Source organism: Hibiscus syriacus, unplaced genomic scaffold (assembly GCF_006381635.1).
Source record: "Hibiscus syriacus cultivar Baekdansim isolate YM2019G1 unplaced genomic scaffold, ASM638163v2 tig00110201_pilon, whole genome shotgun sequence".
Lineage (NCBI taxonomy): Eukaryota > Viridiplantae > Streptophyta > Magnoliopsida > Malvales > Malvaceae > Hibiscus > Hibiscus syriacus.
The window spans coordinates 899,394-911,860 of record NW_024062624.1 but is presented as its reverse complement, the minus strand read 5'-3'; the positions used below and the strand labels follow the sequence as shown (position 1 = coordinate 911,860).

The following is a 12,467-nucleotide window of genomic DNA, read 5'->3' as shown; positions in this document are numbered from 1 at the left end:
TGAAAAAAAATAAAAAAGATCAAATTAACAATTTTATTAATTTTTTAAAGATGAGATATTAAATTGAATCTTAAGCTAAAAGTTAGATATAGTTTTTTTTTAAAAGTAAAGTTTGAATAGTAAAATAGAATAAAAGTAATAGTTTAGGTGCTAAACATGTAGTTTACCCTAATAATTATATACTATCATACTAAACATCTTGGGCTCGGCCCCACTTACCCAACCCTATACGCCGATACTACAAAACCTTTAGGCCCATTCAAGCTTCAAGCGGACTCCTCGGGTCAACTCTTATTTTCAGTGTTTAATTACAAATATTTGTTTCTAAAAAAAAAGCTGATGTCTTAATAAAATCTGAATCTTTTTGCTTAAATTTCCAATTTTCAATAAAAAAAAACTCTCACTATTTTGTATATAGCCGAGCGGATCCATTGCAAAGCTATATGAGCTTTTGAGTCAAATATTCATTTTTTTTATTGAAAAAAAAGGTTACCTAGACAAACCCAAAGAACAATGAAAGTGCCAGCTGCCACGTCATACATATATCCATGTTCGTGGAGAGGCAGACAGTTTTGTAAACATGGTATTGATCCAAAACCCTGGTTCACTTGACACGCTAATGACCAAGGATTATTATCATTAATAAAAGCATAGAAGCTTAATGCTTCCAGATTTGAATCCAAAATGTAAGAGGTGAAGGAGGAAGATGATTGTCGTTCATCGTCTACCACGACGTCGTCTTGGGTCGGGATGAATAGTGATGATGTGTCTGGACGTTCCTCCTACGAAGATGAAGTTCAAAGCTCCTTTAATGGTGGCTTGGACACCATGGATTCGCTCCAACGGGTTTTGCCTGTCAGGTTAGTTCGTATCTCCGCTTAGCTCTACTATACAACCATTTTCTTTTTTTTTAAAATTCATCAAATTAATGTAAACAGAAGTTGGGTTTTTTTTTTTCGAACAGGAGAGGCATCTCGAGTTTTTACAATGGCAAATCCAAGTCTTTCACAAATTTGGCTGAAGCTACATCGATTTCAACAGTTAAAGAGATTGCAAAACCCGAAACCGCCTACGCACGGAGGAGGCGAAACCTATTGGCAATGAACCATGCATGGAACAAGAAGTTAAAAAGATCAAGCAAAAGTACATTGCCCTTGCTAGCAGTTGCCATGAGCGCTACCACAAGTGACGACTCTGCTTCCAACTTCATGCCCTCAACTTCTTCCTCCTTTGCACCCAACCTTAAACCACAACCTTTTTTCAATATTATAGCACCCCATCCACGTTGTGGGCTGATGTACGGGACTGTACCACTTGTGGGCAGCACTCATCCACGTTGATCTTTAGTTGAGGATTAAACCAGCTATAGGAAGCAATCTTGAAGAGAAAAAAATTGTAAATTTTACAGATTTTGTATACTCAAAACGGGAATCAGGCTTATGGCTTTTTTTTTTTTGCCAATTTGTAGCAGTTTTTTCCTTAATGCATGTGCATAAATCATCTGTTTTTACCTTAAATTAAACGTTTTTATCAGTATCTACCAAGATAAACTCTGAATTCACTTAAAAAGCACTATGTTCATGATTTAATTATGTCCAAAACTAGATGGGTGCTCAGGAACAGTAATGGCAATTCTATGTACAATCTAAACGTTCTTTATACAAGCATAAGAATACAACATGAAAGCATTTTTACAGTTAAAACCAAATGTGAATGAAGGATGAAAAAGGAGAGGACAAGCTTCACAGGTAAAAAATACAAGAAGCATCCTTCTCAATTCAAAAACATACAAATGGCCTATCCCTAAACAATGCCAATATTGTGGTTACCTACGTCCTACCACTACCCATTGCGGATGCCACCAAGAGAGATGGCAGTTTATAGATGCAATTTCACAAGTATATAGATTCTTTGCAGCGCAAATCTTTTATCTTCGATGCATTAACTTTCAACACCAGCTATGCTGTGGGTTCAAATAACTGCATCCGAATCATGCTGCGGGCTTACTTTTGATTCTGAGTTAGAAACTGTGCACACGAATATTCCAATAAGAATCCAGGGAGTTCAATGGCCGAGGGGTCTATTGCTGGTATTGCAATATCTATATCTTCAGTTGAGAATGGAATGCTGTAATCAGAAAATGGTTCGATTTCAGTAACAAGCCTATACATACAAAACATGGATTGACGTATAATAACACCAAGAGGATTTTGGCAGAGGAGAAAATACTTTCAAAAGGCAAACTGTATCTTCACTCTGGTAAAATTCAGACATAAATTTGACAGAAAACACATTACCTGAGATCATCGTCCAGCAAGAATGAGTTTGAGGCCAGATATTGGCTGTCCTTGTTCAACATCTCCCTCATTTCAGCAACAACCTAGAGATAGATAATGTCAGAAACCCAAGCGACACTATAAAACACAAATTTGCCAGAAACCGAGTCTATAACTCACCTCATTTGACACACTTTGGGTACCATATTTGTCATCCCAGTACATGGTACTTATTCGGTAAATTTGCCTAATAGTCAACGCCTGTACAAGTTCCACAACACAAGGAATGATTATTAACCTCCAAAAGGGGAAATGAGATATGGGACTCATACGAGCATTAGCTTACCGGACATAAATCATTACTTATCTCAGCCAAAGATTTTTTTCTCTTTTGATGTATGACCTAAATAAATGTAGAACAAAAAAGTGAACAGACTTAATAGGCCAGATGTATAAATATGTATGTATGAAGCTTGGACACTAACCAAAAAGCCAACAGCTTGTCTAATATAGTTTAGCTCATGCCAAGAGGTTCCTGCAAACTGTATATTCCAATATTTCAGAATAAAAGACTATTGCATCCAATTAGTACAATAATTCGCTGAAGAATGTTATTTACCTCCTCCTTTGCATTGACTATCCATTTCTCTAGTTCTGCTAGGCCAGATTTAACATATTCTCCATTTGAGAACGAGCAACATTCTCGTCGAAGTAAAAGACTGGATAAAATTTCATCTTAATAGTTTGATCATTCAACCAATTGATTCTAAAGATAATTTTAAATACTAATGAACTCATACCTGTTGAAAAGAGACATATTGATGAAGGAGAAAACCTGAGTTATTAGCTTACGAATGAAGAAAGAGGGTACCTACATGCACAGGGACTGAGTCAGAAAGGTCATTGAAGAAACCAAAAGCTGGGATGAATTTTGACATTACTGCTCTAAATAATTTTGTAAGACAAACCATTTTTAATTAGTTGATAAAGATATTATTCAATTCTCCCATCAAGAATTGTGCGCATTTGATGACCTTATCAACTAAGGTTTAACAATCATTTGCAAACTAGTAATTCTTGTATCTAGAAGAGAAACACCTTGCTTCAAACTATTACACGTACATGATTTTCACGTAACCGATCCATAAGGGAATCCAAGAATTTGATGATGCTATCCCATTGACTACTAGGTGACTGTTGGGTAAGCCCTCCAGGAGATCTTGATTTCCCAGCAAGCATTCGTGCATTTTTTGGCACCTTCAAAATCAACAAAAATTATCCAGCAATTACAATTTTAAGTTTCCAACCGTCTGGTGCTTTCTCACAAGGATCCAAACAAATATACCTTATTTTAAGAAAACAAATAAATAAAAGAATTGCATATACATGAAAACATATATGAAAAATATTGATCAAATCACAATTAGACAATGAATGCCATTATCTCAAGTAGCTTTCTACAGTAGCAAACAATTTAATAGTGAGCTAAGCATTTGAACTGCACAGCACAAACAGATGATTGAAACATAACACAAACACAGCAAAATAATAATCAAAACTGATCTTGGGGCCAGGTAAGTCATAATTTTGATATTTGGGTTTAGCTTCCAGATCTGCAAAACATATTAGCATCTAACATTCAATACAAACCTGAATGCAGAGTCCCAAAAGCGGAGATAACTCTTTCTTAATGTTGTCACGAATCAAGCCAAAAATCTTCTCAACACAGGCTGTCAGTTGTTGTTTGAATAGTATTGCTGGATATCTCGCGTCTATATGTGACATACCATCTTCAAACCCGAGGTATTTGAAAGGGGATTTTAGACCCTAGAGGTGTCAAAAACAAAAATCAGCTTAACAAAGTTGTTCAATGGCACGATAAAGTGAAAAAGAATGGAACATGACTACAAGCCTAATACAGCAGTGATAACTATTATTAGAAGTAAAGGTGTCTGCTTCAGTCATATGATAACAATAACAAAATAAACAAAACTCGGGATATATTTTAGCAGGCAATGCATTAAAAAAAATTAAAAATGGAAATAAGAATTCTACTAAATATAACAAAATTACAACCCAAAAAGGTCATTTCAAAATATTGCAACAGAACTCACATAGGAAACCCTTCCAGCTAAACCAGTATTTCCTCCAGAACGTTGAGTTGCAACAGAAAGAAAGCCATTTGATCGTAAATTTTTTTGCAGGAGACACAAAAGTGCTGAGGTGTTGGACAGCCAATAAGGTAAGGTTGCATTTTCAGGCCCAACCTGCAGAAATGTCAAAGATTGAATACATAAAACATTCACAAAAGGCTAAAATGTTATTCAAAATATTATGGGATTGATTGAGAAAAGGAAAGAAATATGATTCAAATATTATTATCAGTATCTATTACAAATTACGGCCTTCCAATTTCATGAAAGTTTGTGATGATGTACTACAAGTACCTTCAGAACATCGTTGATTCCTTCTATTATGTAGTCAAATATAGCAGTCCGTTCAGACTCGAAGGAATGCCAATGATGAAGACATTTGTATATGATACAAGCAGCCAGCGGTTTACCATTCTGAAACCCCAAATTTTCTTTGATACATCTTGAAAGAAATTCATAATTTTCCTGTGCAAACAGATTCTTATATTTTAAGTCATCCAATGCAAAACTATCAAAAGATCTCATTGTGAATCAAAAGAATAAACTTAAATGATATTCATATAAACAAGAAACCTGTTGTCTCTCTGCTGTTAGTTTAGGCCTTCTTGATTCTGACATGCTATGTGAGAAAGGTACAATAAGTTTTGAAGGTGTGGGAGATTCCTGCAGAAGAGACAATAATCAGGAAAGCTTAAAACTTACACAACAGTCGGAGCTAAAACTAGTCAAATGCAGCAATAATTTTCTAATGGAGAAACGAGAAATTGTGTGTGTGTGTTGGGGGGGGGGTCAAGAAGTCTTACATATGCTTGCTTCCGGTCAGTCTGAGGAAGACTAAGTGTACTACCATATTTCTGGTTCATTAAGAAGAAAAAAAAAAGCAAATTTAAAGGAAAAATAATTTAAGAGAGAAGAAGAAAAAGGATGTAAGGAAATATAAGCCATCTAAGAAAAAAAAACATGCACTTACTTCTGAAAATGACTTTAGAAAGCTAGCACGGTTGCTCTTCGGGGACGGAGTCAATGCTTTTTGACGTAGAACAAGATTTTCATCTTCTAAATGGGAGAGCTTCTCCTCCAGACTTGTTAAAAACCAGAAAACAAAATGAATGAGGAAGTAAAATTAATTAATGTGCAAACCAAATTAGTATATCCACTTCAGAATAGATGACAAGACAACAAAATAATTCAATGTAAAAAGCAGTCAGTGGAAGACTAAATCATAGCAGAATAAAATCCAATGTCACCATAGCAAACAAATAAGTAAAACAAACAGTATGCAAAGCATAGAATATGCATGCATCTATTTAAGTCTAGATCACAGTTTCAAGTTATGAAAGATACCTTTTCATGTTATTCTGGAGCTCAGAATTGTTTTGTTTCAATTCCTGCAATTTTTCAATCGTATCATTGGCATCTTGTACAGCCTTCTTGAGCTCAAGCTCCAGGGAAGAATTCTTCTTTTCCAAGGTATCCAAAGAACTCTGAAAAGTAAACAGAAGTCAAAGGAAAGTCCTTATTAATAACAAAACAGATGAAAATTATACAGAAAACATATTCTAAATTCAATTTCTAAGAAAAGGTTTAAATCAGAAAAAAGTAAACAACGTTCCAAAGTGGAAAGTAAGTAGTTTTCTTAGACTAATCATAAAAATTGGTAATCAACACCAAAACACAAACCTTAAGTAATGCATTTTCCTTTCTCATTTCAGCCATCATAGTAAGTTCCTTTTCAAAAGAAGACTTTTCTTTTCTTGATAATTCCAATTGATTTTGCAACACTGCATTCTTGTTGCACTCACTAATTGTTGCCAGCTTAGCTGCATCTAACTCAAGCTTCAAAGATTCCAATGCTTTCTGAAGTTTTGAAACTTCAACTGACTTCGTATCTTCATTGGAAACCTGCAGGTTGCCACATTTAAGTAAAAAATGGAACATAGAATAACATAATACTTTTATTAAAAAAAAGAATAGAAGCACTAGAAAACAGATCAGAAACTATAAGTGATACCCGCATTCGTTTTTCTAGATGCAGTCGCCATGTGAGATCTTCTAATTGCTTTTCAAGCTTGTTCTTAGCTAACCGTAAGGCACCTGCTTCATTAGCCTCCTGAAGATTGTATATGGAAAAGTGGTCATGCAATGCAAGGAAGTTCATAATATGTGGAAAGTCTGATGGTGAATTGTGACTGTAATGAATACATAAATCAGAAGATTCCATCTTGTTGCATAGATGGGTCTGATCTTAAATGAATATTTACTTTTCAAGTCAAACTCAAGAAAACAAGGAATTTCTTAGAACTTTCTACAATTCCTTAAATCCTTACATGAGTACAATTGATAAGTATAGAAGAACATTTAATACACAAGGAAAATATAGGACTTTTATAGACTGATTTATAACTCACATATGAAGATTGCTGACCAACCATTTCACTTACTAAATAAATGCCTACAACTTAATGAGACTCGAATAAAGCTTTATGATACTAAAAGCACAATTTTCATCAAACAAGGATTCTCTTTTCTTTAAATATTTTTTCCTGGACCTTGGAGGTAGCACTCGGTAGATTCCACAAAACACATTTAACATGAAGTTTACATTGAAAGAAATCACAAGAATAAGCAGTTCCACATACTTGCTTAAGCCTTCGGAGTTCTCTTTTTGCAACTTTTTGCCTCCAACGACACTGTATTGCAATGATATATTTTTTATAATTATGGAAAGCAGAGCGGAATCTGTACAATCTCCAATGAGCCTGCTCAATGCAAGAAAAAGAAGGCATTAAGAGTCAAATTCCAGCCTGCAGAGGATTTTACCTAAAAACAAGCAACAAAGGTGAAAAAGCTTCACAATAAGCAACTAGACGATAAGCATACAATGAATTTGAGGACAGTAGACAGACATTAATTGTTTATCATACACATGCCCAGAGTGCAACTTCCTAAAACCATGATGAACATAATCACATACATATTGAAAACCACATAATAGCATATGAATGCACAGAAATATGATCAAGTTTTGCTCACCTGGATCACAGTGGCAGCTCGATGCTTCTTTCCATGCAAAAACTTTTGACGAGTTGAAAAGCCACGGATGTTGGACTGTATAAAAACAGCTGCTGAGAATAGTTTCAGATAAGCATGCCTCAATAGCCACCTTCGGGCATATTTCTGTAAACAAACAGCTGCTGCTGCCTCTCTTCTTGCAGAAAACATCTTTCGAGCAAGGCATCCTGCAGAAATCATGATAACTTAGCACTAAAGCAAAGATCAAACATATGAGACAATTGATCTTGTGGAAAGGATAGTTAATGACAAAATACACTTTGTTATCAGAAGGGGCTAAATCATTTTGAGTATTTTGTAATAACAAATTCAATTTAAGATTATGTATTTTAAGTTTTCGTTAGTTAGGTTACTTTGTTTTATTTAGCTTAATGAGGGTTATATTTGGAATCTTCATTTTTAACTAGGGTTTCATGAATTCTCATTATATATTTTGAAAATCGAAGTTATTTTTTTTTTATAAGAATTACAGGCCTCATTTAAATCCCCCTTCTTGACTAAAGGAACTTTTGAGAAAGTTCCTTAATCAGTGAAGGGAGTAAAAGAGTGCCTTAGGATTTTATTTCTGAAGAGAACATAGTACATAAGAAACACCCCACAGACTGACTAAACACCATAAAAAATACAGACCAATTATCACAACCAGTCTGCCCCTATACAATAGCGAAACTACCACATCCCCTACAACCACAATAACCCAAAACCCCACTGAATGACCTCTAAAACTATGATGTGTGATCAGCCAATCCCCTGTTTCGCTAAGGTATCAGCCTCACAATTACAATTTCTCGGAATATGTCTAATAATGATCGCCCTCTCCGAGATTAAGGACGCAATTTTTAGAACCAATAACCTAAGAAAAGGAGGAGAAGAAATCGGTTGTAAGATCCAATCCACCAATGTCTTACAATCACTCTCAATAATTAACCTTCCTTGAGTCACCCATTCCGACGATAGAAAAAATTCAATGCCTTTCTCTATTGCTTTCATCTCCGCAAGTGGAGGAGGACATGGACCAACAGCAAGTGAGAAAGACCCAAGGATTTTGCTTTCCGAGTCCCTTAAAATACCCCCGATTCCCCCCAACAGGCCGTCCCCACTAACCGCCCCATCAACATTAACCTTGAAAAAATGTGGAGGAGGAAGCCACTCCTGAACCTTCACCCTTTTATGGTGGCTTGTCTGGTGCTTGTCTGCAAGCGACGGGTCTCCAACAAGAGCATCAACCTGAATGAAATCATTTGGGTATTTAGCAAGGAACCACTTAACCAACCTAAATCTGCAAATGAAGAAAAGATTAGGTTTGTCCAGTTTCCCATCATCAAAAACCACCGAATTTCTAGCCTTCCATAATGACCAAAGAACTACCCCCGGTATAAAGGACCATATTAATGACTTTGGCCTTAAATCCGACCAGGAACACAACAGAGAGGCTGGATCATTAGGTAAAACTGCCGAAACTCCCCATAACCTCCAGAAACTGCTCCATAACTCCCATGCAACCTGACACGAGATAAACAAATGCTGAACTGTTTCCTCTTGCTTAGCACATAACGGGCAAGCCACCTCCTCCAACATAACACCCCTTTTTATCAGCTCCGATCTGACTGCCAGTCTTCGATGGGAAACCTGCCATAGGAAAGTTTCGACTCTCGGTGGGGCCAAACCTGACCAAACGAATTTCTTCCAAGTGAGACTGCCCCCTGAGTTAGAAGAAAGTGTCAACCTGCAGGCTTTAGCCGTAAACAATCCATGACCCTTTCCCGACCACGCCAAAAAATCATCCACTGATTCCGATAGCCCCACGTTCTCCAATAGTGTCATCAGTCGAATCCAGTGCTCCATCTCCCAGTCACAGATATTCCTTCTCGTTTGAATGTTCCAAATCCACTTATTGCCTATTCTACTCCCAAACTCTGAAACTTTTCCCCACCTATTGTTGGATAGAGCATATATTCTCGGAAATTGACCTTTCAAGGATTCCTCATTTAGCCACACATCATGCCAAAATACAATCGACTTTCCATTACCTACTTGTATCTTCGAGTGAGATCTTAAACCATTTCCAATTGCATCCTCTGCCAAGTAATTTCTTGTAATCCCCTTCCATATCCAAGAATCCGAAGGAGAGATTACCTTGTTAAGGTCTAAAGACATAGTACTCGCATTGTGTATACTGCAAATCATGTTCTTCCATAGTGAGTCTTTCTCATTAGCGAATTTCCATACCCATTTGCCTAGTAGTACTCTGTTAGCAAAATTCAAATCCAAGACTCCCAGTCCACCCTCCTCTATGGAAAGACACACCCTTTTCCAGTTCACCCAGTGAATTCTGCTTTTGGAAGAACCCTCCCCCCACAGAAAGTTTGCCATAATAGAATTTAGTTTCCTATAGACCTTACTCGGAATTCTGAAAATAGAGAGGAAAAAAATTGGCAGGGAGGATAAAAATGATTTGATCAACACTAATCTCCCCGCCATAGAAAGTGAGGAAGCTTTCCATCCGGCTAGTTTCTTGTTAAAACTGTGTATGACTGGCTCCCAAAGGGCCTCTGAGTTCCTTTTTGCACCTACTGGTAACCCTAGATACATTACTGGAAAAACCCCAACAGCACAACCAATCTCCTTCGCCCATTCATTCAATACCTCGCCCTCCACATTGATTCCATACAGACTACTCTTCGACATATTCAAATGGAGACCAGTCATTATGCTAAAAGTTCTCAGGACTCTTTTAATATTGAGGATGTAGGAAGTTGAATCTCGGCAAAACACAATCAAGTCATCCGCAAACTGTAGGTGAGTTAGACTGAGGGCACCCGACCTTCCAAAAGTGAAGCCCTGAAAAAATCCCACATCCGCTGCTTTCCTCAACATACGATTTAACAGCTCCCCCACTAAGTTAAACAATAGAGGAGACAAACTACATCCTTGTCTCAATCCTTTGGCCATCGAGAACTTCTCTGTAGGTGAACCGTTCACTAATACCGATATCAACGCCGTAGAGAGGCAACATTCTATCCAAGAAACCCATCTCTCCCTGAAACCCATGACTCTCAGTAATCTATAAATAATTGGCCATTCAACCGTGTCATAAGCCCTCTGAAAATCAGCTTTGAAAACCACCCCTTTCAGCCCTCGCTTCCGCCAACTATCTATGCTTTCATTTGCAATAAAAGCACAATCTTGTAATTGTCTCCTCGGAATGAATGCAAACTGTGAAGGGCTCACAATATCTTGGATCACCAAAACTAATCTCCTTGCTAAAACCTTGAGCCCTCTGAAAATCAGCTTTGAAAACCACCCCTTTCAGCCCTCGCTTCCGCCAACTATCTATGCTTTCATTTGCAATAAAAGCACAATCTTGTAATTGTCTCCTCGGAATGAATGCAAACTGTGAAGGGCTCACAATATCTTGGATCACCAAAACTAATCTCCTTGCTAAAACCTTGGAGACGATTTTATAGAGACTGCCGACTAGACTTATAGGTCTGTAATCTTCAATACATTCCGGATTGTCTTTCTTTGGAATCAGAGAAATGAACGCATGATTGACTCCATGATCCCATTTTCTTCCAAAGTAAAAGTCCTCCATAAACTTCATAAGATTCCCTTTAATAATTGGCCAAACTTTCTTATAAAACCCCATTGTGAAACCATCAGGGCCTGAGGCTTTAGAGCTATCCGAAGAAAAAATGGCCTCCTTTACTTCCTCTTCTAAAAAAATAACCTCGAGGCCCTTCCTTTGCTCTTCTCTCAATATGTCAAATTCAGGTTCAAGTTGTCTACCTCTAGAAAATCTCTGGAATTATATGCTTTCTTGAAGAACTGAGAGACAGCAACTTTTACGCTTCTGGGTCTGTCAACACTCCCCCTCCACTTTCAATTCCGAAATAGAGTTGAATTGTTTCTGTTAACAGCACATAGGTGGAAGAACCTAGTGTTCTTGTCTCCGTCTTTAATCCATTTCTGTCTCGACAATTGAAACCAAATACTTTCCTCGATTCTAAACAATTTCCATAGCTCATTCTGGGAAGATAGAAGCTGTTCCCAGTCCGAAGAAGATAATCCATGCTTTGTGCCTTAATTTCCAGATCATAAATTTTACTCTCTAACCCAGTAATAGCCTCCGATATCCCCTGTTTACTTCTGATTGGCCCTTCCTTGATACGTTTTTTGGTTCCTTTTAATACATTGAACATTCTGCTTCCCCCTCTATCGTTGGCCTGATCTGACACTACATTTTGAACCATATCTACAAAGCCATCCTCCTCCATCAAATAGTTGAAAAACCGAAATGGTTTCGGTCCCCAATTCTTCCCATCTTCCGCCAATAGAATCGGGTTGTGATCAGAAAGAGATCTAGGGAGAAGTTTCTGAACCACCTTGGGGAAGCAACTTAAGAAGCTGCTGCTCAACAAGAAACGATCCAGCCTAACCCATGTGGTAACCTTTCTATTACTTCCCCATGTGAAGGTATCACCTACCAAAGGGAGGTCAATTAGATTCGACTTTTGTAAAAAATTCCTAAGCAGGCCCATTGAATGCCAGTTTGAGAGGCACCAATCTTCTCCTATTTCGAGATAAGCATTGAAATCTCCCCCAATGCAGAGAGGCAGATCAACCGAATGCACAAAACTCAACAGCTGACTAAAAAACTCCTCCTTTTCTTCCTCAACCGATGGGCCATATACATTGATAAAAACACACTCCGTCTTAGACACCTTGAACCTTCCTTTTAGCATCTGGAATCTACTATGGTTGGCCATGTCAATTACCTCAAAAACATCATCATTCCACAAACACATCAGTCCACCAGCAGACCCATCCGCTGGCTGAATACTTGCTCCCTTTAATAGCTTTCCTCCTAACTTCCTCTTCAATCCCTTCTGACTTTTATTTAGTTTAGTCTCCTGTAAAAACAATATACCGGCTTAATCTTTTTAACAAGTCTCGACACACCTCT

The 12,467-nt window shown here is 37.4% G+C and overlaps 2 protein-coding genes across 2 annotated transcripts in view; one reads left to right on the top strand and one right to left on the bottom strand.

The window, feature by feature from the left end:
* The first annotated feature begins 513 nt into the window (after positions 1 to 513).
* LOC120218903 lies at positions 514 to 1,340 on the top strand. The gene is made up of 3 exons (XM_039215792.1): positions 514 to 583; positions 692 to 860; positions 965 to 1,340. Exons 1-3 carry the CDS (start codon positions 514 to 516, stop codon positions 1,338 to 1,340), a joined length of 615 nt encoding a protein of 204 aa, XP_039071723.1.
* A 274-nt stretch (positions 1,341 to 1,614) lies between these two features.
* Positions 1,615 to 12,467, bottom strand: part of LOC120218743 (myosin-15-like) — a 30,850-nt gene continuing 19,997 nt past the window's right edge. Inside the window, exons 21-39 of the mRNA XM_039215641.1 lie at positions 7,463 to 7,668; positions 7,069 to 7,188; positions 6,441 to 6,539; positions 6,110 to 6,331; positions 5,774 to 5,913; positions 5,400 to 5,511; positions 5,233 to 5,283; positions 5,003 to 5,092; positions 4,724 to 4,894; positions 4,391 to 4,543; positions 3,927 to 4,103; positions 3,399 to 3,533; positions 3,077 to 3,147; positions 2,896 to 2,995; positions 2,762 to 2,818; positions 2,623 to 2,679; positions 2,457 to 2,537; positions 2,298 to 2,380; positions 1,615 to 2,127 (exon numbers count right to left, since the gene is read on the bottom strand). Coding sequence (XP_039071572.1) covers positions 2,004 to 2,127; positions 2,298 to 2,380; positions 2,457 to 2,537; positions 2,623 to 2,679; positions 2,762 to 2,818; positions 2,896 to 2,995; positions 3,077 to 3,147; positions 3,399 to 3,533; positions 3,927 to 4,103; positions 4,391 to 4,543; positions 4,724 to 4,894; positions 5,003 to 5,092; positions 5,233 to 5,283; positions 5,400 to 5,511; positions 5,774 to 5,913; positions 6,110 to 6,331; positions 6,441 to 6,539; positions 7,069 to 7,188; positions 7,463 to 7,668 — 2,249 coding nt within the window. The 3' untranslated portion in view covers positions 1,615 to 2,003. The remainder of the gene's footprint in view (positions 2,128 to 2,297; positions 2,381 to 2,456; positions 2,538 to 2,622; positions 2,680 to 2,761; positions 2,819 to 2,895; positions 2,996 to 3,076; positions 3,148 to 3,398; positions 3,534 to 3,926; positions 4,104 to 4,390; positions 4,544 to 4,723; positions 4,895 to 5,002; positions 5,093 to 5,232; positions 5,284 to 5,399; positions 5,512 to 5,773; positions 5,914 to 6,109; positions 6,332 to 6,440; positions 6,540 to 7,068; positions 7,189 to 7,462; positions 7,669 to 12,467) is intronic.